The 26,330-nt window shown below is 60.5% G+C and overlaps 1 protein-coding gene across 3 annotated transcripts in view; it reads left to right on the forward strand.

Moving 5' to 3' along the window:
• The window catches only part of Scarb1 (scavenger receptor class B member 1), a 52,709-nt gene extending 26,630 nt beyond the window's left edge, over nt 1-26,079 (forward strand). The window contains exons 2-13 of one of the 3 annotated variants that reach the window (XM_042669055.1): nt 6,667-6,824; nt 7,149-7,290; nt 8,821-9,024; nt 9,693-9,788; nt 11,125-11,240; nt 11,851-12,017; nt 14,907-15,025; nt 16,234-16,307; nt 19,107-19,158; nt 19,684-19,830; nt 23,073-23,201; nt 25,436-25,521. In XM_042669055.1, coding sequence (XP_042524989.1) covers nt 6,667-6,824; nt 7,149-7,290; nt 8,821-9,024; nt 9,693-9,788; nt 11,125-11,240; nt 11,851-12,017; nt 14,907-15,025; nt 16,234-16,307; nt 19,107-19,158; nt 19,684-19,830; nt 23,073-23,201 — 1,404 coding nt within the window. In that variant the 3' untranslated portion in view covers nt 25,436-25,521. Of the gene's footprint in view, nt 1-6,666; nt 6,825-7,148; nt 7,291-8,820; nt 9,025-9,685; nt 9,789-11,124; nt 11,241-11,850; nt 12,018-14,906; nt 15,026-16,233; nt 16,308-19,106; nt 19,159-19,683; nt 19,831-23,072; nt 23,202-25,435 lie in introns of all 3 variants that reach the window. The other 2 variants (XM_042669053.1, XM_042669054.1) reach the window with 2 other exon arrangements.
• The last annotated feature ends 251 nt before the right edge of the window (nt 26,080-26,330 follow it).

Here is a 26,330-nt window from a genome sequence, read left to right on the forward strand (position 1 = left end):
TGTCGTCTGTGTGGCTGTCGTCTCTGTGTGGCTGTCGTCTCTGTCTGGCTGTCGTCTCTGTCTGGCCGTCGTCTCTGTCTGGCTGTCGTCTCTGTGTGGCTGTCGTCTCTGTGTGGCCGTCGTCTCTGTGTGGCCGTCGTCTCTGTGTGGCTGTCGTCTCTGTCTGGCTGTCGTCTCTGTCTGGCTGTCGTCTCTGTCTGGCTGTCGTCTCTGTCTGGCTGTCGTCTCTGTGTGGCCGTCGTCTCTGTGTGGCCGTCGTCTCTGTCTGGCTGTCGTCTCTGTCTGGCCGTCGTCTCTGTGTGGCCGTCGTCTCTGTGTGGCTGTCGTCTCTGTCTGGCTGTCGTCTCTGTCTGGCTGTCGTCTCTGTCTGGCCGTCGTCTCTGTGTGGCCGTCGTCTCTGTCTGGCCGTCGTCTCTGTCTGGCCGTCGTCTCTGTCTGGCCGTCGTCTCTGTCTGGCTGTCGTCTCTGTGTGGCCGTCGTCTCTGTCTGGCTGTCGTCTCTGTGCGGCTGTCGTCTCTGTGTGGCCGTCGTCTCTGTGTGGCTGTCGTCTCTGTGCGGCTGTCGTCTCTGTGTGGCTGTCGTCTCTGTGTGGCTGTCGTCTCTGTCTGGCTGTCGTCTCTGTCTGGCTGTCGTCTCTGTGTGGCTGTCGTCTCTGTCTGGCTGCCGTCTCTGTGTGGCTGTCACGTCTGTGTGGCTGTCACGTCTGTGTGGCCGTCGTCTCTGTGTGGCTGTCGTCTCTGTCTGGCTGTCGTCTCTGTCTGGCTGTCACGTCTGTGTGGCCGTTGTCTCTGTGTGGCTGTCGTCTCTGTCTGGCCGTCGTCTCTGTCTGGCTGTCACGTCTGTGTGGCTGTCGTCTCTGTGTGGCTGTCGTCTCTGTGTGGCTGTCGTCTCTGTCTGGCTGTCGTCTCTGTGTGGCTGTCGTCTCTGTCTGGCCGTCGTCTCTGTCTGGCCGTCGTCTCTGTCTGGCTGTCGTCTCTGTGTGGCTGTCGTCTCTGTCTGGCCGTCGTCTCTGTCTGGCTGTCACGTCTGTCTGGCTGTCGTCTCTGTCTGGCTGTCGTCTCTGTCTGGCCGTCGTCTCTGTCTGGCTGTCGTCTCTGTGTGGCCGTCGTCTCTGTGTGGCTGTCGTCTCTGTCTGGCCGTCGTCTCTGTCTGGCCGTCGTCTCTGTCTGGCCGTCGTCTCTGTGTGGCTGTCGTCTCTGTGTGGCTGTCGTCTCTGTCTGGCCGTCGTCTCTGTCTGGCCGTCGTCTCTGTCTGGCCGTCGTCTCTGTGTGGCCGTCGTCTCTGTCTGGCCGTCGTCTCTGTGTGGCCGTCGTCTCTGTGTGGCCGTCGTCTCTGTGTGGCCGTCGTCTCTGTGTGGCCGTCGTCTCTGTCTGGCTGTCGTCTCTGTCTGGCTGTCGTCTCTGTCTGGCTGTCGTCTCTGTGTGGCCGTCGTCTCTGTCTGGCTGTCGTCTCTGTCTGGCTGTCGTCTCTGTCTGGCTGTCGTCTCTGTGTGGCTGTCGTCTCTGTCTGGCTGTCGTCTCTGTCTGGCCGTCGTCTCTGTCTGGCTTTGGTCTCTGTGTGGCCGTCGTCTCTGTCTGGCTGTCGTCTCTGTCTGGCTGTCGTCTCTGTGTGGCTGTCGTCTCTGTGTTGCTGTCGTCTCTGTGTGGCTGTCGTCTCTGTCTGGCTTTGGTCTCTGTGTGGCCGTCGTCTCTGTCTGGCCGTCGTCTCTGTCTGGCTGTCGTCTCTGTCTGGCTGTCGTCTCTGTCTGGCTTTGGTCTCTGTGTGGCCGTCGTCTCTGTGTGGCTGTCGTCTCTGTCTGGCTGTCGTCTCTGTCTGGCCGTCGTCTCTGTCTGGCCGTCGTCTCTGTGTGGCTGTCGTCTCTGTGTGGCTGTCGTCTCTGTCTGGCCGTCGTCTCTGTCTGGCTGTCGTCTCTGTCTGGCTGTCGTCTCTGTCTGGCTGTCGTCTCTGTGTGGCCGTCGTCTCTGTCTGGCTGTCGTCTCTGTGTGGCCGTCGTCTCTGTGTGGCTGTCGTCTCTGTCTGGCTGTCGTCTCTGTGCGGCTGTCGTCTCTGTGTGGCTGTCGTCTCTGTCTGGCTGTCGTCTCTGTCTGTCTGTCGTCTCTGTATGTCTGTTGTCTCTGTCTGTCTGTCGTCTCTGTCTGGCTGTCGTCTCTGTCTGGCTGTCACGTCTGTGTGGCCGTCGTCTCTGTGTGGCTGTCGTCTCTGTCTGGCTGTCACGTCTGTGTGGCTGTCGTCTCTGTCTGGCTGTCGTCTCTGTCTGGCTTTGGTCTCTGTGTGGCTGTCGTCTCTGTGTGGCCGTCGTCTCTGTGTGGCTGTCGTCTCTGTCTGGCTGTCGTCTCTGTCTGGCTGTCGTCTCTGTCTGGCTTTGGTCTCTGTGTGGCTGTCACGTCTGTGTGGCTGTCGTCTCTCTGCGGCTCTCGTCTCATTGTAGCTAGATGTCAGTGTGGCTGTCGTCTCCCTGTGGTGGTGTGGCGTGGGTAGATGAGGGTGCAGGCAGAGCTGTAGCCATCTTGAGCCTGTTCCCCACATGCAGGGAGGAACGTCAGCTCCCTGGGGGTCTGCAGAGGATTCCGGGCACAGCACTGTGCGGCGTCAGCCTGCGGCAGAGCCGTGCTGCTGTGGTGCTGGTTGTGGTGACACATCCTGTCAGAGCCCGGTGGTGGGACCGCGCACCTGAATGGTCAGCCGTGCTGACTGCAGCCTGGCCGCAATCAGGGCAGTCACCAGGCCAGGATCGAGGCAGCTGGGAGCTGGGGCCTCTCACACCCTCCCCAGGCTGGCTCTCAGCCTGGCGTGACCGTGGGAGTGCACAGGACTGTCCCTTGGACGCTGGGACCATCGCAGGCACCGGTGGGGCCCCAGCTCCAGGCCTGGGGTTCACGTGTCACCCCAAAGTCAGCGCAGACACAGTGCCCCTCCTACCCCGGGGAGGGAGGCATGGTCGGGGCTTCCCGGGGCTCCGGTGGCCGCGATTCTGAGCGGGATGGCCACGCACACGCCGCCCCTCAGCCAGCCGTGACACTTGTTACCCAGTGTGGAGCCTGCTCTCTGGCTGTGATTTGAAGCCATCTTGAGCAGGGAAGTCTGGGAGATGCTTGTTTCCCATTACCTAGCAAAAAGCCACAGGTGGAGTTGTGGCTCAAGAGGTAGGGCACCATCTGTAGGTGAAAAAGCCCAGGGACAGCACCCAGGCCCTGAGTTCAAGCCCCAGGTCTGGCAGAAGGGCTGTGGCCACTGGGTGCCCCTGCTCGGTGTTGCGTGACCCCTGGGCCAGCCAGGCTGCACAGCCGTGTCACGTGCGGGGGCCGGGGGCCGGGGCCAGCTCGCAGGCCCCAGCTGGGACACAAAGGAGAGTCCCCCAGGCCCCTTGTGTCTACCCCAGCTCCCGCTGAAGTCCAGCCGGGTTCAGAGGAGGCCTCTGGGCTCCCATGAGAGGCCTTGCCCCTGGCTGACCGCGGTGTGCCCGCTGGCGAAATGCCGCCCCGGGCAGTGCGGCTTCTCCTCTGACCCTGTCGCTCGGCCCCGGGCTCGGCTCTGGCAGTGGAGGCCTTGGCCTGTCTGGGTGACGCTCCCATGTGGGGCTGACCCTCAGTGAACGCCTCCGTGCTCCACCAGCGCTCGGCGTGTCAGCCTTTCCTGATTTAGTCATTCTGCTACAGGGAGTGTGATCTTGCTTTGTATTATTTCATGACTAAACCACCCTGGTGGGGTGGCTGCGTGAAGCCTTGGGACCCAGTCTCAAGGCTGCCTCGTGGTCCAGGGTGGCTGTTCCAGCGCCGCCCACCACAACTGCATTCTGGGTAGCAGCAAAGGAGGCTTGTCACCAGCGTACATCTGGTATGATACAGTCAGAGTGTGTAGGGATTCGGGTTCTGAGAAGTGAGAAGAGCGCTGGGAGCCTCTGGAGCTGAGGAGCGACGGACCCTCCCAAGGGGGCTGGGTGGATGGCGCCTGGACAGCGCGGGACGGGAGCGGAGGGCTGGCAGTGCTTGGAGGCCGCGCGGCGGTGGCTGCTGGCGGGGAGCGCTGAGTGGGGGACACCGACGAAGGAATCAGGTGACTCAGCTTCTTGGGCAACCTGGCCCTGTGTCAGTGACGTGCTTGGGCTTCCTGTAAAAGGCTTTTCCGGGGTAGAGCTGGTTACCTGGGAAGCCAGAGCGCCAGTGTGGGGCCCAGAGCAGGATCCGTCTCCACCCGTGTCAGAGCAGGGCCTCTTGGCGTTGGGCGGGGGGTGTGGCTGTGCCCCGGCCCTTCCCTGCCCTTGCTCGGAAGGGAGTCGCACTGTGCAATTCTCAGCCTCTCCAGTAGCTGGGATTCGAGACCTGAGCAGCCAGTGCCTGGCTGGGTGAAGACTGTGTTGTCTAGGCGTCTGGGAGGGGATGTCTGGGCGGTGGGAAGGCCTGGGCTGCCAGCCTCCCTGTGGTCCCCCTCCCTGGGGCCGCCCCTCTGTGGGGCTGTGAGGTCTTGCTCCAAAGCCTCTGCTGGGCACAGCCGTGGCCATGCAGGCAGCGCTGAGAAGTGGCTTTGTCCTGAGCCAGGCTGGAGACGCAGAGCCACTGAGCTCTGACGCGCGTGTGGCCCGTGAGCACCCGCGGCTCTGCGGCACTCCGGCCCCACACGGCTCCACCACTCCTGGTTTTCTCCTGGCCCACTCGAACCCCTCTGCTGATCAGTTATAGCCAACTTTAATCCTAGTCTCTCAGGAGGCTGAGAGCTGGAGGATCACAGTTCAAAACCCTAAGACACTATCTCTAAATTAGCAAAATGCTGGGCTGGAGGTGTGGGTCACGAGGCAGAACAGCCACCTAGCCAGCGCAAGGCACTAGTGCTGCCTGCCCTCAGCTCGCACCCTAATCTCTAGTTTGTTTTACAAAGCGTGCTGAGTCCAGGAACAACCGCAAACACCCCACAAAGCCAGGGGGCCAGAGCTGGGAGCAGACCCCAATCCTTGCAGCCCCGCTACCCCAGGGGTTCCGGGGTCTGTGGACCTTTTTTTTTTTTTTTTTTTTGGTCATGGGGCCCGAATTCGGCCTGGGCGCTGTCCCTCAGCTCTTCAGCTCAAGGCTAGCGCTCTACCACTTGAGCCACAGCACCACTCCGGCTTTTTTCTTCTTGCTTATGTGGTGCTGAGGAATCGAACCCAGGGCCTCAGGCATGCCAGGCAAGCGCTCTACCACTGAGCCACCTTCCCAGCCCAGATCTCAGCCTTTTGAGTAGCCGGGCTTACAGGTGTGAGCTGCCAGTGCCCAGCCTGATGCGTGTCCGACACGCAGCTCAGCTGTCCCCACCTGGCCGTGTTCTGCGAGTGGGCCTGGGCTTGTGGAACCGGCCGGGCCGGGCCGGAGTGGCCAAGTCCCACGAGGCTGACCATGGCCACTCTCTACACTGTCTTTGCACTGATCTTTGTCCTTGGAAGAGGGATAGGGGCAGAGAGACAGCCCAGCCACGCTGGGCCAGGTGCTGCGAGCTTCACCCCTGTGCTATCTAATCAGCTGCCCGGTGCTGTGATCCGCTGTGGTTGAAGAGAGGGCAGGACGAAGTCCACCCTCCCGGGCAGGCACGCCAGGCGCTGCAGCCGCCTCCAGATCCTCCTCTGAGTCCTAGACTCACTGGGGGGGTGGGGGGCAGGGGGCACCGGGGAGAAGTCCTGTGGCCAGGGCCGGGTGTGCGGGGTGGAGCCCCTCCACCTCCCACACTCCCAGGTGCTGGGCTTACAGGTGGGCCTGCCCTCACCCGCTGTGGTTCCTCTTGGATGCTGAGTTACTTCTGTTGGGTGGGTGCGCAGTGGGTCGCCTGGGGCAGTCTTTGGTGGTTTGATCTCTACCCGCCTGCTGCATCCTCCACCATGTCAGCGATCCGCCCGTGTCCACCCTGTGTGTGGGGCCCTCCTGCCCTGCCCCATCAGCGATCCACACGTGCCCGCCCCATGGAGACTAGAGGTGGGGCTCCAGTGGTACAGTGTCAGCCTCACACACACAAGGCCCTGAGTCCCCCCCCACCCCCCCGCCAAGTTTTATAAATAAGATTTTACCGGGCGCCAGTGGCTCACACCTGTAATCCTAGCTATTCAGGAAGCTGAGATCTGAGCCAGGCTAGGCAGGAAAGTCCGTGAAATCTTGTCTCCAATGAACCAGCAAAAAGTAGACCTGTGGCTCAAGTAGTGGAGCACCAGTCTTGAGCAGACTCCGCAGTCTTTTGCCAGTCCTGGGGCTTGACTTCAGGGCCTGGGCACTGTCCCTGGGCTTCTTTTGCTTAAAGCTAGCACTTTACCACTTGAGCCACAGTGCTACTTCTGGCTTTTTCTATGTATGTGGTGAGGAATCGAACCCAGGATTTCATTCATGCTAGACAAGCACTCTACTGCTGAGCTACATTCCCAGCCCTGAGCAGTCTTCAGCAAACCAAGCTCAAGTGCCCAGTCCCTGAGTTCAAGCCCCAGTACTGGTGCATGCACACAGGTACATGTGCCACACACGTGCGTGCACACACGCACACACGCGTGCACATACACACACACACACACACACACTGGAAGCATGTAAACACTCGTAAGTGTTGCTCACTGTTCGTGTGGTTAGGATTCATTGCTTGGGAGGCAGGGCGAGCAGGACCGGCCCCGGCGCGGGCTGGACGTGCATGGCCACCCGCCCATGAGCCGTCTCCCCGTAGAACGTGCGCATCGACCCCCAGAGCCTGTCCTTCAACATGTGGAAGGAGATCCCCGTCCCCTTCTACCTGTCCGTCTACTTCTTCGAGGTCATCAACCCCGACGAGATCCTGAAGGGCGAGAAGCCGCTGGTGCAGGAGCGCGGGCCCTACGTGTACCGGTGAGGCCCAGCAGCCATGGTGTTGGGGGGGTGGGGGGAGGAGGGTACTGGGGCTTGAACTCGGGACCTTGTACCTGTACCTGTGAGGCTGGCACTCTACCATTTGAGCCACACCTCTAGCCTCCAAGAAAACAGTTCTTGTGTTTGGGCCACCGGCAGCTGGTGGGTGCCTAGTTCTTGGTGGAACAGCGAGGGGCCTTGCGGTACGTGGGGGGAGACAAACGCAGGAGACACGCGTGCGTGCACACGGGCACAGGTGCGGGCAGTGGGCACCGAGCAGGCGGGGGGTGGTGCTGCCTGCGCTGACCTGGCGTCTCCACGCAGCGAGTTCAGACATAAGACCAACATCACCTTCAACGACAACGACACGGTGTCCTTCCGGGAGCACCGCAGCTTCCAGTTCCAGCCCGACAGGTCCTGGGGTGACGAGAGCGACTACATCGTCCTGCCCAACATCCTGGTCCTGGTGAGTCTCCGCGGCCCGCAGCCCTTCCCCCCACTGCCCCTCCTTGCTTGGAGGCTGCCGCAGGCAGGCCCCCGGTCTGGGGTCAGGACAGCTGTTTGGGGGGTGCTTTCCACCGGGGTGGGACCCAGGCTGTGTCTGACTTCACCCGTAGGAGACCGGGCAGACCCCCGGGCAATGGCACGGGTGGAGCTTTGGGAGCCTACCCTGCCCTCCAGCTCTGCCGGGACACTGGGTGCCAGCATGGGGACACCTCGGGCCGGATCGGGGGCATCAACAGGTTGTCAGCCTGGCCAGGAATGGCCAGACTCTCCCCACGTCCAGGCGTCCAGGCGCTGGTCGGTGCCAGTGTTGAGCGCAGCCTTCCTAGGGCTGCGGGGAATGGTTCACGCAGAGCCCCAGGGGGCGCTGGAAAGGGTCTGGGCTGCAGCCCCAGCGAGCACGTGTGGGTGTGGCCCTGTCCCTCTCCCCAGCACCCTGGGCAAAGGACGTGGGCTCCACAGGATTTTCGTGTTTCCTGGACGATGTGATTTTGATTCTTTTCCTATCCATTGGGAAACGTAAAAGCTGTCTTGGATCACTCACCAAACAAAAGCCGACTTCAGGGCTTTGGGAGCCTGGCCCAGAGCCGAGGGTGGAGAGGGACCTATATTTTGTTTTGTATCCTGTTTTGATTTTTTAAAAATGATGTGTTTATCACCTTCCCAAGGATGATTAGAAGGCAAAGGAGCTGCGTGGTCCCTGCGGGACCAGACCGGACGGCACCTGCTCCGAGTGCGGCCCCTCCTCCTCTAGGCCGGCCTTGATCCTGCTGTGCCTTTGAAAAATGAGCCCAGGGGCTGGGGTGTGACCCAAGTGGTAGAGCACCTGCCTAGCCCGTGCAAACTCCAGTACCACAAAATAAGAAGGAAAGGAAGAGCAAAGAAACCAACGAGGCGCTGGTGGCTCACGCAGGGCACCCGGCTGCTCGGGGGGCTGAGATCTGAGCATGGTGGCAGGAAAGCCCGTGAGGCTCTCTGCCCGAAGTGTCTCACATCCATGGAGCCGGGACAGCCCCGAGGAAGCATGAGCAGGTGCTAGTGGAGCGTCTGCCTGGCTCCTTTCTAGGACACGAGATGGTTTCTCGGTACATGCCCAGGTGCCTTCAGCAAAAAGGAATTTTTCAGCTCAAATGACTAATGGGTGGAAGTTGGGCTGGTGTTGAGACTGGCTTCATCTGGGGTGCGTCAGTCCCCGGTCTGCGCTGGGTCCCCTCCCAGCAGGTGTGCCCTCCGCCCCGCCCCCCAGGTGACAGGTGTGCCCTCCGCCCCGCCCCCCCCAGGTGCAAGCTCACTGGCCCCCAGGTTCCGAGCCTGGCGGAGCCCCTGCGGGACATGCGTGTTGCCCGGGTAGGGGTTTATGCTCACTTCTGAACCCGTCACTGCGGCTGGGGTGACAGGCGGGTGCAGGGCCTGAGCCCGGGGGTGAGGAGGAGGGAGGGGAGGGCGGAGAGGGTCGGAGGCGGCAGCCGGTCAGCGGTGTCTCGCTCTGCAGGGCGCGGCCACGATGATGGAGCACAGGCCCACCAGCCTGAAGCTCCTCATGACGCTGGCCTTCAGCACGCTCGGGCAGCGTGCCTTCATGAACCGCACGGTGGGCGAGGTGATGTGGGGCTATGAGGACCCCCTGGTGAACCTCCTCAACAAGTACTTCCCAGACATGCTCCCTGTCAAGGGCAAGTTCGGGCTGTTCGTGAAGGTGAGCGGGCATGGTTGTGGGGGCAGATGGCCACCGGCCTCTTCTGGGTCCTGACCCCTGGTGACCGGGCAGGGCCGCTGCGAGCCAGGAGCTCAGCATCCCGGGCTTCCTCCGGGGGCGGGGGATGACTTCCCGTGTTTTCTGTGAGCTAGAATAGTCACTTCCCCGCAGCTGCAGGGGCCGGAAAGCGTCCGCGGTCCTTCAGGGTCACCTTGATGTGCCAGAAGTGGCTTGGGTTTTGTTGGGTCGCTGGCTCTGGGGCGAAGCGGGACAAGCTGTGCCTGTGGCGGCGGCCCGTGCCCAGAGCGCGCACGTGCGGGCATGCGCATGCGGCCTGCCCTGCCGTCACCGCAGCCACCGCACAATGCTGAGCGCTGGCGCCCGGACGCCCGTGCTCGGCCCGGGCCCTGGCAGCTGAGGCACGGGCTCCCCAAACTCCCAGGGCACGTGTCAGTGCAGGGCAGACGGCGGATGGGGAACCTGACTCGTGGCACAGGCAGGCTGCCACCTCAGAGCCAGGCAGCGTCCTGTGCCTCGGCAGGGCACGGTAGCCGGCACGGGGTAGCTCCGTCCATGGGGCCCCAGCTTCTGGAAAGCCCTTGAGAGCCACAGTGGGGCTCATTGTCAACTCTTCTCCTCTTCCTCCTCCCCCGTGCCTTTGTCCTCAGATGAACAACTCAGACTCTGAGGTCTTCACGGTGTTCACGGGGGTGCAGAACTTCAGCAGGATCCACCTTGTGGACAAGTGGAATGGGCTCAGCAAGGTGAGTGGAGATGGTGGAGGGGATGGCCGCCGCGGAAGCCGGCCCGGGGCTCCACGCTCCCGGCTGGGCCGCACGCACGCATGCATGCGCGCTCACACACGGGCACCTGGCACGCACGCATGCGCGCTCACACACGGGCGCCTGGCGTCTGTCTAGGCACAGCTCTGCTCCTCCAACTCCTGGTTTGGGCGGAACAGCTTTGAAATTGCGCCCAGAACACAGGAAGACATTCCCATTAAAACCAAACAATGGAGCCATGCACAGTCCTCCTGGGCACCCTGCCCTGTCCCCCGAGGAAAGCCCACTTCTCCTTTGAACCCTGCTCCCGTGTGCCTGGAATTCACTGGAAACATGCCATGGGCTGGCTTTCTTTTGCACCTTAGTGACTGGTGCTCTCTGTCTCCCTCTCTGTCAGTCTGTCTATCTCTTTTATGCAAGGGACGAAACACAGGTCTCTGTCTCTCTTCCTCTCTTATTCAAGGAATGGAACCCAGGTCTGTTGCATGGTACACAGTGCCTTACCACCGACCCACATCCCAGCCATTTAAAAAGGAATAGCTTCAGCTGCATGGATGATGGATGCTGGGCACAGGTGGCTTACATCTGTACTTGTAGCTGCTCAGGAGGCTGAGATCCGAGAATCACAGTTCAAAGCCAGCCTGGGCAAGAAAGACTGAGACTCCAATAAGCCAGCAAAATGCTGGAAGTGGAGCTAGGGCTCAAGTGGTAGAGTACTAGCCTTGAGCAAAAAAGCTCAAGGGTCGTGCTCAGGCCCTGAATTCAAGCCCCAGGACCAGCGCAGAAAAAAAGCAAAAGTAGTCATTTGAGATGGTTTTCCTAGGTAGCTCAGGCTGGTCTGGAACTTTCTCAGCCTCCTTCATGCTGGGATTTTAGGCATGGCCGTGTGCCTGGCTGGTGAGCATTCTTACCCCTAAGGGATGCCATTAATACTTTCTGACTTGCTTTTTCCATGTGAAACGATGCATGGTTTAGAGTTCTAATGGGGCTGACGGGTGCCAAGCGTGTGTTGGCTCTGCCCCAGGGGCAGCTCCCTGACCGCTTGTTGTGAGGCCTCTGCTGCAGGTCAGTGGTTTTGGGTAGTTTGCCTGTTGACGTCTGGCGGTGTGTGGCAGCAGTGTCTCCATCTTCTAGAGGAAATGGCTGAGGCCATGGGACGCGGGGTGTCCTGTCCTTGCTGGCCACAGGGTGCCGGTGTGGGAACTGAGTGGTGGCGCTGGCAGCAGGGCGGGCGGGGCACGGTGATGCTGCTGGAGGCCTCAGCCGCCCGGAGGCCGCAGCTCCCCCCCAACATCCCCCTCTCCCCCTCCCCCCACAGGTCAGCTACTGGAACTCGGAGGGGTGCAACATGATCAATGGGACTTCTGGGCAGATGTGGCCGCCGTTTATGACTCCTGAGTCGTCACTGGAGTTCTACAGCCCTGAGGCATGCAGGTAGGTGCTGGCCGGGGCCTCCTGCTGTCCTGGGTCAGGGGCCCAGTGCAACCATGGGGCCTTGTGTGCGCAGAGAGCACCCAGTGGCTCTGCACCATCTTGAATTGTCTTGTGTGTGTGTGTATGTGCGTGTGTGCGTGTGTGCGTGCGTGCCTGCGTGCAAGTGTGCTTACATGCACATACATGCTGGTCCTAGGCCTGGGCACTGTCTCTGAGCTTTTGTGCTCAAGGCTAGCACTCTACCACTTGAGCCACAGCTCCACTTCTGGCTTTTTGCTGATTAATGGGGATAAGAGTTCCACAGCCTTTTCTGCCCATGCTAGCTTCGAACCGTAGCCCTCAGCTCTCAGCTGAGTGTGAGAGGACCTGGGTGTGAGCCATCAGCACCAGGCTCCCAACCTGAGATGGGGTCCTTGGAAGGAGGCTTTTGGTGGAAGGCTCTCTGGGTGCAGACAGTGGATGGTGTGGGGGGAAGGCCATTGCCGACCGCAGGAAGAGGTGACGTGCTCTGGCCACAAGAGAGGGCCGTGCAGTGGCCACCTTGGCGAGCGGGGCTCGGCCCGCATTCCTGGGTCCCTTCTCACCTGTCTGTGCCCCCCCCCCCCCGCAGGTCCATGAAGCTCATCTACAAAGAGCCTGGGGTGTATGAAGGCATCCCCATCTACCGCTTTGTGGCCCCTAAAACCTTATTTGCCAACGGCTCTGTCTACCCACCCAACGAAGGCTTCTGCCCGTGCCTGGAGTCCGGCATCCAGAACATGAGCACCTGCAGGTTCCGTGCGTGTCCCATTGCCTGCTCCCCCCCCCCTCCCCCCCCCCCCCCCCCCCCCCGGCAGGGCCTGAGCCAGCAGGGACTCATCGGCCAGTGTCCACCCAAGCCGTGGTCTCTGCACCCTTGATAATTCCGCTAGGCTGCAGATAAGGAGCGGCAGGGAGATAACTGGAGGAAGAAAACAGGCTGTGTGTATCTCTCGTTCTGTAGTTCTGAGCCTGCCTCGGTTTCCCCGGGCTAAGGTCACGGCTGTGCTGTGGGCCGCTGTGTGTGTGTGGGGTTCGCTCCTCTGCCGCTTCCTCCTGCTGCACCCCTTCCCATTTCTGGGGTGGACAGCCTTGGATCCCTGGGCTCACCTCTGTCCTCTTGCCTCTTCTGACCCTTACGGTATTTAGGACGGACAGCACTCCCTTCCTGTCCTAAAGCAGCTGACCTGTGACCTCGATTCCCTGTGGCCCTGGGCTCCAGAGCCACCAGATGCCAGGACTGGGCGTGGGTTGGGACCGCCCGGCCGCTGGGCTGCTCCCACACGTGACGGGCTGGCCAAGCGCCCGCTGCTTGTTTTGTCAGAGCCTCCTGTTGGCAGCGCCAGGTGTGATCTGGGACCACGATGTCCTTTGGCGCCTGCAGCTGTGCCGGCCCCCTTGGCACCCGCCTCCAATGCTCAAGCCAAGCACGGCTGGGCCCGGCCCCTCCCTACCCCCCGCCCTGCACGCAGGCCCGGCAGCCCCATCTGTCCCCCCTCCGCCCCCCAGCCCTGACCTAGTCCACAGCCCGTCAGTGGCCACTGTGGCTGCGCTTGCATGCCTGCTTCCATTGCAACAGACTCACCAAGTCCAGGTGGAAAAAGGCCGGGAAGGTGGCTCGGGTAGAGCGCTCGCCTAGCACGCCTGAAGCCCTGGGTTCCATTCCTCAGCACCACAGACACAGAAAGCCAGAAGTGGTCTGTGGCTCAAGTGGTAGAGCGCTAGCCTTGAGCAAAAGAAGCTCAGGGACAGGGCCCAGGCCCTGAGTTCAAGCCCCACAACTGGCAAAAAAAAAAAAAAAAAAAAGCATTTCTACCTGGTGCCGGTGGCTCAAACCTGTAATCCCAGTTACTCAGGAGGCTGAGATGTAAACATGGTGGTTTGAAGCCAGCCGGGGCAGCAAAGTCTGTGAGACTCTTGTCTCCAGTATACTACCAAAAAGCTGGAGCGGAGCTGTGGCTCAAGTGCTAGCCTTAAGCAAAAAAAGCCCAGGGATAGCACCTAGGCCCTGAGTTCAAACCCCAATACCGGCACCAAAACCCCCACAAACCAAACAACAAAAACCGACAAACCAACAAGCCTGTGCCAGGCGGCCACACAGCGGCCATGCTCCCAGAGAACATCTGGCCCCTGGGAGCAACTCTGCAGGCCGGTGGCCGGGCCAGGCGGCACAGGCTGCCACCCACTGTCAGCGTGTGTGTGGGTCCCTGACGTAGGAAAGCTGACTCCTTAGTGACAGGGCTCGGGAGCCCAGCTGGCCCCCAGAGCCTCTTCCCTGGGCCCCACACGGCCGCTCCTTTGCCCGTGCCACCCTTTGGAAGTCTCACAGATTTTCTTGCCCAAGCTGGCCTCAAATCTCAGTCCTTCCATCCTCAGCCTCCTGACATGGGTTACAGGCGGAGCCATCAGCATCTGGCTGGCCTTTGTGTCTTTCGAGTAGTACCGTGGGGAGACTAGACCGCTCTTGATCTTGATGCTTGCCCTTCCTAAATCTGCCTTTCAGTGGCATTTTCTCTGGAGATTATGAATACCTGCACAGTTCCCTTTTGGGGCTTTGATAATTTCTTGGACTCAGGACTCCCTTTCCTAACATCTCTGACCTTCCCCCCTCGGCTCCTCAGTTGTAATCCCTGAAAATCCTGGGGCAATTATGTTGGGTTAGACTTGCCATAAAGCTATAAATTAATTATGCGGATTGCCTGGGCCGGGCTCCGTCTGGATGTGGGGAGATAACATGGTGGAAGTGCAGGCAGTCACTGAAAAGCCTCCTGTGTGTGGGGGGGAAGGGGGGGACCTGCATGTGGGACCTGGCCAGGGGCCAAGGCGCGTCACTTCCCGAGGGCACTACAGGAATGGGTCCTTGTGCCAGAGCCGACTCGGCTCAGCCAGGGCTGCTACCTCGGGAGGGAGTTTGTCCCAGCAGGCCTTGCTACCAGAATGCTGTGGGGGGTTGAAGGCCTTTCCTTGTGGTTTTCTTCTTTCTGAGCCATGCCCCCTCCCCTCTCCGCATCGGTTATTTTCAAGTTCGGGCCTCGCTGTGTGCCTGGTCTGTGGTCTTCTACTTGTGCCTCCTCATGCCACGGGGATGGTGGGCAGGCCCCACTGCACTCAGCTGTTAGTTGAGAGGGGGTCTTGCAAACTTTGCAAGGCTAATCCTGTCTTTCTGGCCACGGAAGGGTCTAGATACCTGGGGTGGGGGAGGGGTGGGGCCTCGGTGAGGCTTTCCACGGTCAGGAAAGCCAGGCCTGGGGAGCTGCGGGGTGGTGGAATTCGCGCGGTGTGAACCTCACCCGGCAGAGTGGGCAGCCCGGGGTCATTTGGAGTGGTTGTCCTGTCCTCCCAACTTCCAGAGCCCTTCTTCCTAGTGGAGGCCCCATCTCTACCAGCCGCCCCCGCCAGCCTGCTGCTGAGCTGCGACCACCAGCCTGCTGCTTGCTTGGGTGGCCAGCTGTACCACCTCTCCTGGCTCCCGCTGGCCCCATCCCGAGTCTCTGGCTGGCTCGGGGGTCCCGGGGTGGGGGTGGGAGGACGGGAGCCTCCCGTCTCTGGGATTTCTCGGCGGGGGTGATCCCTGAGCGCCAGTGCCTTCCACGTGCGCGCGCATGCGCCGGCCGGCGCCCTCACCTGTCTCGTCTGCTCTGCTCCCAGATGCGCCCCTCTTCCTCTCCCACCCCCACTTCTACAATGCTGACCCTGTGCTGACACAAGCGGTGCTCGGCCTGCACCCCAACCCCGAGGAGCACGCCCTGTTCCTGGACATCCACCCGGTGAGCCTGGCCCTGCCCCCCCAGAGAAGAGCTATCTCGGCCTGGGGTGAGGAGCCTGCCCTTGGCACGGACCCTGTGAACATCAGCCGTCCAAGGCCCCGATGTACCCTGACTCTAGTTCAAGGCTGCCATTATCTTGTTATCAGCTCTCTAAAGGCCCTCAGGACAGTAAATTAATTAGGGATTATCAGCCACTTGGTGAGGCGCAGTAAAGCTCCAGATAGCTGCAGGCAAGTGTCCTCTACCTCGGGAGTTCTGTCCACGCCCAGACCTGGCCATGTGAGATGCCCGCCGGGCGCCCGCGGGACCCACTGGCTTCCACACAGCCCAGAGTCCTGCCGTGGGCTCCCACTGGTGGCTCCTGGCCAGCGAGGTGGTTTGGGGGGGCAAAGCCGGGGATGAGACTGGAGTCTAGACACTGGGGGGATGCTGTACCCCAGGCACTTAACCATTCCTAAAAAGAATTATTTTGTGTATGTGTGTGTCAGTCGCGGGGACTGAGCTCGGGGCATGGGCGCTCTCTTTGAGCTCTTTTGCTCAAGGCTAGCACCCACAGTGCCACTTGTAACTTTTTTGGTGCTTAATTGGAACTAAGGCTCCCAGACTTGCCTGCCCAGGCTGGCTTCACACTGCAATCCTCAGACCCTCCTGAGCAACTAGGATTACAGTACCTATTTTCAAAGTCAGTTATAAATTAAGAAATAAAAATCGCATCAGTGTATATGAAACACTGGAGTTAGGTGTAGCTCAACCCTGTGTATTTGTGCCGAGGACCCACATACAGTGCATTCTTAGCCAGGTGTGGTCCTGCATGCCTGTAATCCCAGCCTGGGGAGGCTGAGGACAGCCTGGGCTCCAGGGCAGGCTGCAGTCAGGGAAGGTGTCTGCTGTTGATGAGGACTGGCGTCGCCTGCTGGCGCTCACGGGAGCATGCGTGGCCCCGCTACGGCAAGCAGTGCTAGCTCCAGGCTGACACCCCGGCCCGAGGATGTGCAGGGACTGACCGCCTCCTGTCAACAGCTTGAGGTCTTGGGGCCCTCCTCAAGGAAGGAGCCCCTCCTGGGCTGCCACCGTGGGGTCATTCTCCAGGGGGACTGGGTGAGGGGGGGGGCAGGCGCTCCCCGATATCCCTGGGGCAGGCAGCCCGGGCTGCCCTTCCGGCCAGGCCCCGTGCGCCTGTGCGGCTGCTCACTGGCTTGTCGCCGCAGGTCACCGGCATCCCCATGAACTGCTCCGTGAAGCTGCAGCTCAGTCTCTACATCAAAGCTGTCCGAGGCATCGGGTGAGCACACTGGGGTGTGGGGAGGGCCGTGGGCTGGCTCTAGGGGTCCCTCCCTGGCTTTCCCCCCTGCTCCCCAGACATCTTAACTCTGGAAATTGCCCAGCTGGAGTTCTGACATCCCTCCCCGACTCCTTTCCCTTTTTATTACTAAGTGGTGGTACAAAGAGGTTCAGCTCTGCATGCCAGGTTATCAGCTGATTCTGGGGGCTGGACCTCTTGCTCTGCTTTCTTTCTTTTTCTTTTTCTTTTGCCAGTCGTGGGGTCTGAACTCTGGGCCTGGGTGCTGTCCTTCAGCTCAAGGCAAGCGTTCTACCACTGAGCCACCTTCCCAGCCCATCTTGCTCTGCTTTCTTGCTTGTGGCTGGTGCTCTACCACTTGAGCCATGATCTCAGGCTTTTTTTTTTTTTTTTAATTTTCAGTCTGTGTTTCAGAGTCTTGAACTTTTATCCAGGGCTGGGTGGGAATGTGATCCATCCTATCTATGCCTCCTGAGTAGCGGAGATTACTGACATGCACCGCCTGGCTTGTTTTGAGATAAGATCTCAATAAATGCCAGCCTTGAACCTCAGTTATTTCAGCTCCTTCTCCTGAGTGAGCTGGGATTACAGGCATGCAACACCACGCTGCACTCCTGTTTTTTTTTTTTTTTTTGTCCATCTTGAGGCTTGAACTCTGGGCCTGGGCGCTGTCCCTCAGCTCTTCAGCTCAAGGCAAGCGCTCTACCACTTGAGCCACAGTGCCACTTCCTCCTGCTTGTTTATCCTTCCACAGCTGAGTTTACCTGACACCACGTGCAGTCCGGTTCTTTGACCTTATTTTTTTCACTGTTGCCTAATGGTCTGCTACAGAATTCCCATAGATGTTAGGGAGCAGACAGTTCCAGGTGATAGAGGCTCCCCAAAGGCATTCATGGTCCAAGTTGAACACCATCCCATCTTTCTGTTCCTACTTTTGTCTGTTTGTGATGCCAAGGATTGAACACAGTACCTTGCACAGTGTAAGCAACTGCTTTACCAATGGGCCATAGCCCAGCTTCTGGGTTCCATTTTTCTAGCACTTTGAGGTCTCTATCCTCAAGTTTATCTCCAGTTCAAATGGCTGCTGGAGCTCCAACTATTGCATCTGCATTCAGGCATCTGAAAGGGAAACAGCTCTCCTACAAAAAGTTTCTGTTAGCCAGGTACCAGTGGCTCATACCTGTAATCCTAGCTACTCAGGAGGCTGAAATCTGAGGAAAAAGGTTCAAAGCCAGCTCGGGCAGGAAAGTCCGTGAGACTCTTATCTCCAATTAACCACCAGAAAACGGGAAGTGGTACTATGGCTCAAGTGGTAGAGCACTTGTCTTGGGCTGAAGAGCTCAGGGACAGCACCTAAGCCCAGAGTTGAAGCCCCATGAATGATCCCCACTCTCCCTCCCAAAAAAAGTTTCTGTTACTGTGTCATGAATCAGATACATCAGAACATACACACATCAGAATTTACACACACAGCTCCCCAAACCCAGGTTAAATTTCCATCTTGAACAAAAGTAGGGTTCTAGTTTGTAAGGGGACACTAGGATATCAGCCAAGTCCTGGGAGCCCTACCATGGAGATGTGAATTTTTTATTGTCAGTGGTGGGACTTGAACTCAGGGCCTGGGCACTGTCCCTGAGCTGCTGTGCTCAAGGTTGATTGGACATAGGAGTTTCAAGGACTTTCCTGTCCAGGCTGGCTTTGAACTCATATCCTAGTTAGGATTACAGGTGTGAGCCACAAGTGCCTGGCTAAGATGTGAATTTTTATTTATTTCTTGCCAGTCCTGGGGCTTGAACTCAGGGCCTGGGCACTGTCCCTGAGCGTCTTCGCTCAAGGCTAGCACTCTACCACTTGAGCCACAGCACCACTTCCAGCCTTTTCTGTGTATGCAGTGCTGAGGAATTGAACCCAGGGCCTCATGCACGGGAGGCAAGCACTTTACCATTGAGCCACCTTCCCAGCCCCTCTGGGCCCACAAAGACTACTCAAATTGTGAGGCTGGTGGCTCTCTGCCAGGCGAGACCCCTGAGGGTCTCTGTCCTGTCCCCTACACCTGAAAACCTGCACAGCGGAGGCAGGGACACCACCAGTTAGCCCGGCAGGACAGGCACCTGGCCCGGGTGCCAAGCCCTGCCCCCTGCTACTGCCCCGCCCCCTGAGTGCTGCTCCAGCCCCGCCCCTGAGTGCCGCCCCGGATACCACGCCCCTAAGTACCGCCCCAGCCCCGCCCCTGAGTACCGCCCCAGACACCACGCCCCTAAGTACTGCCCCAGCCCCGCCCCTGAGTGCCGCCCCAGCCCCGCCCCTGAGTACCGGCCCCAGAGCCACGCCCCTAAGTACCGCCCCAGGCACGCCCCGCCCTGTGTGCCGCCCTAGAGCCACGCCCCTGAGTACCGCCCCAGACACCACGCCCCTAAGTACCGTCCCAGCCCCGCCCATGAGTGCCGCCCCAGATGCCACGCCCCTAAGTACTGCCCCAGCCCCGCCCCTGAGTGCCGCCCCAGCCCCGCCCCTAAGTACCGCCCCAGACACGCCCCGCCCCTGGGTACCGCCCCAGGCACGCCCTGCCCCTGGGTACCGCCCCAGACACGCCCCGCCCCTGGGTACCGCTCCAGACAGCCCCGCCCCTGGGCACCGCCCCAGACACGCCCCGCCCCTGAGTACCGCCCCCTAGACACGCCCCGCCCTGTCTAGTCACACGCGTGTCTCCCCCCCCCCACGCCACGGCCCGCGTCCCCTACCCCGCACTGCCAAGCTCACCCGCTCTACTCCCACTTCCAGGCAAACCGGGAAGATCGAGCCGGTGGTCCTGCCGCTGCTGTGGTTTGGCCAGGTGAGGCGGGGCGCGCTCGCAGGGACGCGGGGCTGGGGCCGCCGCCAGCTCCGTGGTCAGCCCGGGAGGGGGCGGGACGGCTGCACCAAGCGATGAGTCCCCACCCCGTTTGTGTTTTATTTTTAAATGCCGGGCCTTGAGCTCAGGACCTCGCGCCTGCAGCCTCTCTTGCTGAGCGCTTCTTAGCTTAAGGCACTCCTCCAGCCTGGCTTTTCGCCGGTTAACGGGAGGGCCTGTTCGGCCCCACGCAGCCTTTCTGGCTCCAGGCGCTTTCCGTCCCTTCCGCGCCCCTGGCGTCCGCGGATTCCGTCCGTTCGAACAGTCACGAGCGCGTGGGAGGGGCCAAACCCATTTCCCATTGGTCACAGCGTAACTGCATGGTCCCAGCTGCAAGGCACTTTGGGAAATGTAGTCCTCCGGTGCACTGAAGCGAGGGAATCCTGGGAGGGGAAGGGGCAGGGAGACGCGGGCGCCTGCGTCCCGCCGACTTCGTCGTCCGCTGATTATCGTCGTCCCGCCTTGCAGAGCGGGGCCATGGAGGGCGCGCCGCTGCGCACGTTCTACACGCAGCTGGTGCTGCTGCCCCTGGTGCTGCACTACGCGCAGTATGTGCTGCTCGCCCTGGGCGGCGCTCTGCTGCTCGTGCCGGTCGTGTACCAAGTCCGCAGCCAGGTAGGCGGGGCGGGGCCCCGGCGGGGGCGGGGCCTCCGGGGGCGGGGCTCCTGGCGGGGCGGGGCCGGAGCTCGCCTTCCCTGCGCGTCCCCGCCCCTCTGCTCTGCGCCCTCCGCTCTCCGCTCTCTCCGTCTGCTCTGCGGGGGCTGCCGGGCCGGGCTGGTGAAGGAGCCGGGGAGGAAGGCAGGGTAGAGAGCTCCAGGCCAGCCTGGGCTCCGTTGTGAGCTGGGTGTCATGTCACCGCCCAGGTGGGGTGAAAGGTGAGCCTGAGTGTGGTTTGAGCGTGCAGTTCCTCTGCCACGTTCAAGGCAGAGATGAACGAAGGTAATCCAGTTGTAACCGGCGGGAGCCGGAGAGAGCCCGGGGTCATCACGGCCACGGGACCGACGCAAACGGTGTGTTTGTGCTGTCTTCCACCAGATTAGGTCTCTGACTCAGTGGAGATTTTGGTTGGTTTTGTTTTTTTGTCTTGGTCGGTCGTAGGGCTTGAACTCAGGGCCTGGGCGCTGTCTCTGCGCTTTTTTGTTGTTGTTGTTGTTAAAAGATTTTATTGTCATCTTTTGGATAAGGCCCCACCATTCCCTTTAACCACAGCACTGGTGGCAGGCAGTTTTCTGTCTAGGTTGATAGGTGTTCACAGGTTTATCAGGAAAAGCAAACTGTGAAACAGATGGTCACCATCCTTTGTACCAGCAAAGTCCACAGTCAGGGCCTGCACTCTTTTTTTTTTTTTTTCAGTCTTGGGGCTTGAACTCTGGGCCTGGGCGGTGTCCCTCAGCTCTTCAGCTCAAAGCAAGCGCTCTAACACTTGAGCTACAGCACCACTTCCTGCTTTCTGGTGGTTTTATTGGAGGTAGGAGTCTCAGGGTCTCTCCTGCCCGGGCTGGCTTTGAACCTTGATCCTCATATTTCAGCCTCTTGAGTAGCTAGGATTACAGGCATGAGCCACCAGCGCTTGGTTGGGCCTGCACTCTTTTGCTCAAGGCTAGCGCTCTACCAAATTGAGCCACAGAACCACTTCCGGTTTTCTGGTTGGTAATTGGAGATAATTGTTAATTGGAGTTTCATGGACTTTCCTGCTGGGGCTGGCTTTGAATTGTGATCTTCAGGTCTCAGCCTCCTGAGTAGCTAGGATTATAGACATGAGCCACCAGTACCAGTGCCCAGCTCACTAGCTCAGTGTGTATATTACAATCCATGTGGCTTATCTGTTTCTCAGTGGCTCTCAGATTGGACAGCACCTGTCTGGGGGCCCGGGCACCCATCTGGTCAGGAAGAGGTGGAATCCAGACTTGGATCCCACCAGCAAGGCATTGGGAGGCAGTGATCACAGAAAGGTGGTGGAGAGGGACTCTGGGGGTTGTGGGGGAAGTGGGGCTTGTGTCTGAGGGGCCCTTCGGTGCAGGGTGAGCAGCTTGGGACTGATTTCTGGAGCAATGGGAATCTTCCAGAAGTCTTTAAAGCAAGGAGGTCAGATATAGGCAGGGAGGGGCTGGACTGGGAGGGCGAAGCAGGGGTGTAGAACCCAGGTGCACCCAGTGTTGGTCTATACAAGGTGGGCCAGCTACCCACCACCCCACTCCTGTCCTTTGCCTTCCAGTGTATGTCCCGTAACTTATTTTGGGGGAGGCATTGTGCACCTGTGTGGAGCATCCAGAAAGAATCAGAGCATGAGGTCCAGAGACCAGGCTGGGGTCCCAGTCAGGGCAGGGAGGGCAGGTGTGAGGGGTGGAGCCACGGCCCTAGGCCTGGAGGCTATGATAGCCCACTTGGCCTCCCTGCCCCAGAAAGCCGCCCACTGGGGCCCACCTACTGTAGCTGGGCAGCCCAGTGGGCGGGGTGGGGGCTGCGCTCACTTCTGATCCCTACACCCCCAGCGCTGCTTTCCAGATCTTTCTTCTGGGTTCTCTTTCCTCTCTTGAGAAGGTGTGGGTGCTTCCTTGCTTGCTATGGGGATCAAAACTTTCTCTGGACTCTTCATCTGGGCCTGGGCCTTGACTTCCATTCTAAGCCTCCCCACCCCTGCTCCTGGCCCCCAACTTCCTTCCAGAGCCCCAGCCTCCAGAAGAAACCTCCAGGCCCACTGTGTCACCCAATTCCCCCGAGGCTGTGGTCCAGGCAGCACTGCTGGACGCTCCCTTCCCGTCACAGCTCAATGGCAGCCCGGGGCTGCCAGGCTAGGAGGGCAGAGGAGACCAGGCCCCAGGCTCCGGTCTGCGGCCCCCAGGGCAACAACACAGATGGGGCTGCTCGGCGCTGGGCAGAGCAGAGGGCTGGGCACCGGGGTCCTCAGGTCCCTCCTGCTCTTCTTCAGCTGCCCATGGGCGGGAGAGGACCGCGGACAGTGCCTCACTCCGGCAGCCTCACCCCGGGCCACAGGAGTCCGTCCTTTCTGTGGCCCCATGCCCCCGACTTTGCAGGGCGCCTTGGCTGCTGCGTGTGCGTGTGCGTGTGCGTGTGTACTGGGGCTTGAACTCAGTGCCTCACACTCTTGCTTGGCATTTCATCCCAGGCTGGCACTCTGCCACTTGAGCCGCACCTTCGCTTCCAGCCTTTTGGTGGTTAATTGGAGATAGTCTTACGGTCTTTTCCATCTGGGCCGGCTTTGAACCATGATCCTCTCATCTCGGGATTATCGACGTGAGCCACCGGCAGCCAGCTGTAACACCACATTTCATGTCTTTCCCTGGCCTGGCAGGCCTGGCTGCTTTGGTGGCTTGTCTTGATTTCTTTTTAAAAACCATGCGCTGGCGAGGGTGCTTTCCAGAGGGACTTTTCTTTCCAAGCCATTCCATTTTTGTTTTTGTGTTCAAGGCCTTGTGTTCTTCTATCTGAGTCACGTCCCCTAGGCCTGTGTTTTGAAAGAGAAAGAGAGGGAGAGAGAGAGAAAGAGAGGGTGTGTGTGAGTGTGTGTGTGTGTGTGTGTATTTTAACACCTGGTGCCTTTGTTTGCTAAGGAAGTACTCTAGCACTTGAACCATGCCTCTAGTCTGTATTTTGCTTTTGAATCTCAGTCCTGGCTGGCCTTGAACCCCCAATTCTCCTGCCTTGGCTTCCCAAGTAGCTGGGCTTCCAGGCATACACCATCACTCCTGGGAATGGATGTTTTTTCTTTCTCTTTTTCCTGGTGACACTGGGTTGGCACGCCAGGCCTGGCATCTCTGAGCTGCCCTGGGTGCTGTGCAGGCACACATCTCTGATTCCGGGCAGGTGGCCTTTACACAAGCTTGGTTGTCTTCTAGGAGAGATGCTATTTATTTTGGAGTGGAGGTAAGAAGGACTCCGAGGATAAGGAGGCCATTCAGGCCTACTCTGAGTCGCTGATGAAGCCAGCGGCCAAGGGCACAGTGCTGCAGGAGGCCCGACTGTAGGTGGGTACCAGGTAACCCAGTCCCGCTGCCTGTCTGCAGGGGGTAAATGCCGCCCGTGGCCTTCGTGGGGGTGGGCCACGGTTGGGACCTGGGCAGTGCTGGGAGGGGGCTGTGCCGTGGCACCTCTGGGCTCCTGTCTCATTTGCAAGGTGGAACCTTGCCGGTCAGGGTCGGGCCCATGGTCCTGTGCGCTGGCAACTGGCCCTCACTGGGGAGGCTGCTGGAAGTGGGGGTCCACTCACCCCGGAGCCCGGTCCTGAGGGGTCTGCATCTTCACGGACCCTCCGAGAAGCATGGGCCTGAGTCGGGGGCGCAGGCGGAGCCGAGCGCCAGCTGCACCCTGGTTGTCCAGTTGCACTCCCATGGGAAATTCTACCTGGTACACTGAGGGGTTTTTGTTTTTTGCCAGTTCTAGGCTTGAACTCTGGGCCTGGGCTCTGCCCCTGAGCCTCTTTGTGCTCAAGGACAGCATTCTACCACTGGAGCCACAGAACCACTTGCAGCTTTTTTTTGAGTAGTTTATTGGAGATGAGAGTCTCACAGACTTCCCTGCCCAGGCTGGCTTTGAACCGTGATCCTCAGATCTCAGTCTCCTGAGTCTCTAGGATGGCAGGTGTGAGCTCACCAAGTCATTTTAAGTGTCACACCCAGCCGGCTGCACTGGAAGCCTGTTCCGAGCAGTGTGTCCCCGCGGCTCCCTGCGGGCTGTGCCCTGCGGGGCTGGTGCCAGGCCTGTCAATTGGGGCTGGCAGGGGGAGGTTCTGTGGGGAGCACCAGCCTGCCTGGCTGAGAGGTGCCAGCCCTGTTCCTCGGCCAGGGGGGTGGCAGGGCGGGGCAGGGCTGGGCAGGGTGTCCCAGGGCCCGAGGACAGCCCCCAGCGCGGGCAAGGCGCGCTGCCTCGGGCCTTTCTGGGCCTCTTCTTGATGGGCACCCCACTCCTGAGCCCCAGGACGGTGAGGCTCAGGCCAAGGAGGTTGCTGATTATTTTGCCAACACGCTCCGTTTTCTCATTATTAGAGAAGCTGCGACCTTGGGACCCACTGCCCCAGGCTCGCCTTGAGCCCCGCACAGCTTGGTGCAGTCTGGGTGTGGAGGGGAGGCCCCCACCCATTGTGGGCCCCTGGGTGTGGGGCGGCCCTCAGGGGCTTGTGGCAGAGGCAGCTCCAGGGGCGGGGACGCTGGGCAGAGGTGCGGCGGGCGGAGGCCGCGGGCGGGCAGCAGGCTGTGGGCGCAGCTGGACAGGTGGCCCTTGGGGAGATGCTCTTACCAGCTCCATCTTTCCCACATTCTGTGTTCTCCTCTGTCTGTCTCTGCTGTCCTGGCTCCCGAGCGCATGACCTGTGTCTCAGGAGGCCGGGGCCTCCAAAGTGTGGAGGAGCCGCTTCCCATGAGCCTGATGGGTAGGTTTGGGTTTGGGTTTCTGCTTTCCCAGTACTGAGGGGTTTGAATTTAGGGCTCCATGCTAGGCTTGTGCTCTACCACTTGAGCCGCAACTCCTGCTCTTTTGGCTTGGGTCATTGTGAGTCGCGTTGCGGGTCAGCCCTTTGCTCAGCCTCGTCTGGTGAGGTTGGGGGCAGGGGGGATGGTCAGCAACTTTTGAACTGCCTTCCTGACCTCTCCCTCCTGGCAGCTCCTGTCGAGGTGACCACCAGCTCCCAGCTGTACATCTTCTTATTGTCATGGCAGCGTCTTGGGGTAGGCCGAGGGTGGTGTCGAACTTTCCTGCCTCTGTCTCCTCAGCCAGTACTACAGATGTGCGCTCGGCCACCTCTTGTTCTTAACTGTCATGCTTCTCCACACTGGAGGTTTGAAATGCAAAACCAGATAGGATGTAGTCTCTGCTCACTCTGCCGCACCTCCCTCTTCTGTCTGGGTCATCTCCCCAGGCCCCCGGCCCCTGCTCCCCGGGCTGCTGCAGGGTGGGGGTGTTCTTCCCACCCCCTCCCGCAGTTGTGGGGGCGCAGTAGGTGCCCCAGCGCTGTTCTGTGAGCCTCAGCCTAGGCGCTGGCCAGGGTCACGTGGCCCTGATGGGACATGCATTCTCCTGGCACGGATACTTGGGTCATTTCTGGGAGTGACAGTGTGGCACCGCCCACACCTTCCTCTGCCCTCTCTCCGGGCCTCGGTTTCCCTGTTTGGAGGGAGGGGTGGCCTCATTGCCCCATGCCCTCTCTGAGGAGCTGGTGTTTAGGGGCTGGGGGACAGGCTAGTGACCGGCCCCCCTTTCTCTGCAGGGTGCCAAGGACTCCGGGAGCCTCCCAAGCCTAGCCACTCAGCCAGACCGGTCCCCCAGCCCCTGCACCCCGCTTCTTGAAGACTCTGTCTGCAGACGGCCCACCAGCCCCACAGCCTGACCCCAGTGCCACCTACCTGCTGGTGTGCCACGCGTGTCCGGACATGAGCTGGTGCTTGGGGACAGAGCCACCACTGTGGAGCCTAGGGAGGGGCCGCCCTCCTCTCTGCGTGGCTGGGCCGGCCAGGCCCTGGCTACCGCACTGCCACCCGTGCTTCCCTGGCCAGGTGTTGTGGCGCTGCTGGTCACTCATCCACGCAGAGAGGCCAGGCGGGGCCAGGCGGCGGATGCTGGCCACCCGCAAGGGCTGCCTCAGGGTCTCCTGTGCACAGAGCCCCAGTCCCTGCGACCACAGGCCCAGGGTGTCACCTGCCCCCCCCCCCCCCGCCTCCTCCCAGTGCAGGCCCCGCCCATCCCCTCACATCCTCAGCTCTCAGGTGCCAAGCAGAGGCCAGGATGCCCGGGCAGGGCCCGGGTGCGCCCAGGCCAGGGACCGGCCGCTGCCCCTTTTCTACTGGAAGAGAAATTGTGTCAACTTTTACAAGGAATTCCTCATTGAAACAATAAACCTTTCTGAAAGGTGAACCCGGCAGCGCTGCGGGCTGGGGGTCCCGGCCGGCTTGTGCCTGGCGCAGCTCCCTGGCCTCGGCTAAAGTGAGTGCTGGGTCTCAGGTGTCCTTGCCCCTGGCGCAGGCCTGGGGTGGGAGGGCACTTTGGGGGCTCCTGGGGTCCCCCATGGCCAAGCCGCCCGCCGCGGTCAGCACGATCACCCTCTGTCCCCAGGGGCCGCCAGGTCAGGCCACCAGCCAGCAGTGGCGCCCCTCAGCCCTTCCCCT

The sequence above is a fragment of the Dipodomys spectabilis genome, unplaced genomic scaffold (assembly GCF_019054845.1).
Source record: "Dipodomys spectabilis isolate Male_0828 unplaced genomic scaffold, ASM1905484v1 ptg000480l, whole genome shotgun sequence".
NCBI lineage: Eukaryota > Metazoa > Chordata > Mammalia > Rodentia > Heteromyidae > Dipodomys > Dipodomys spectabilis.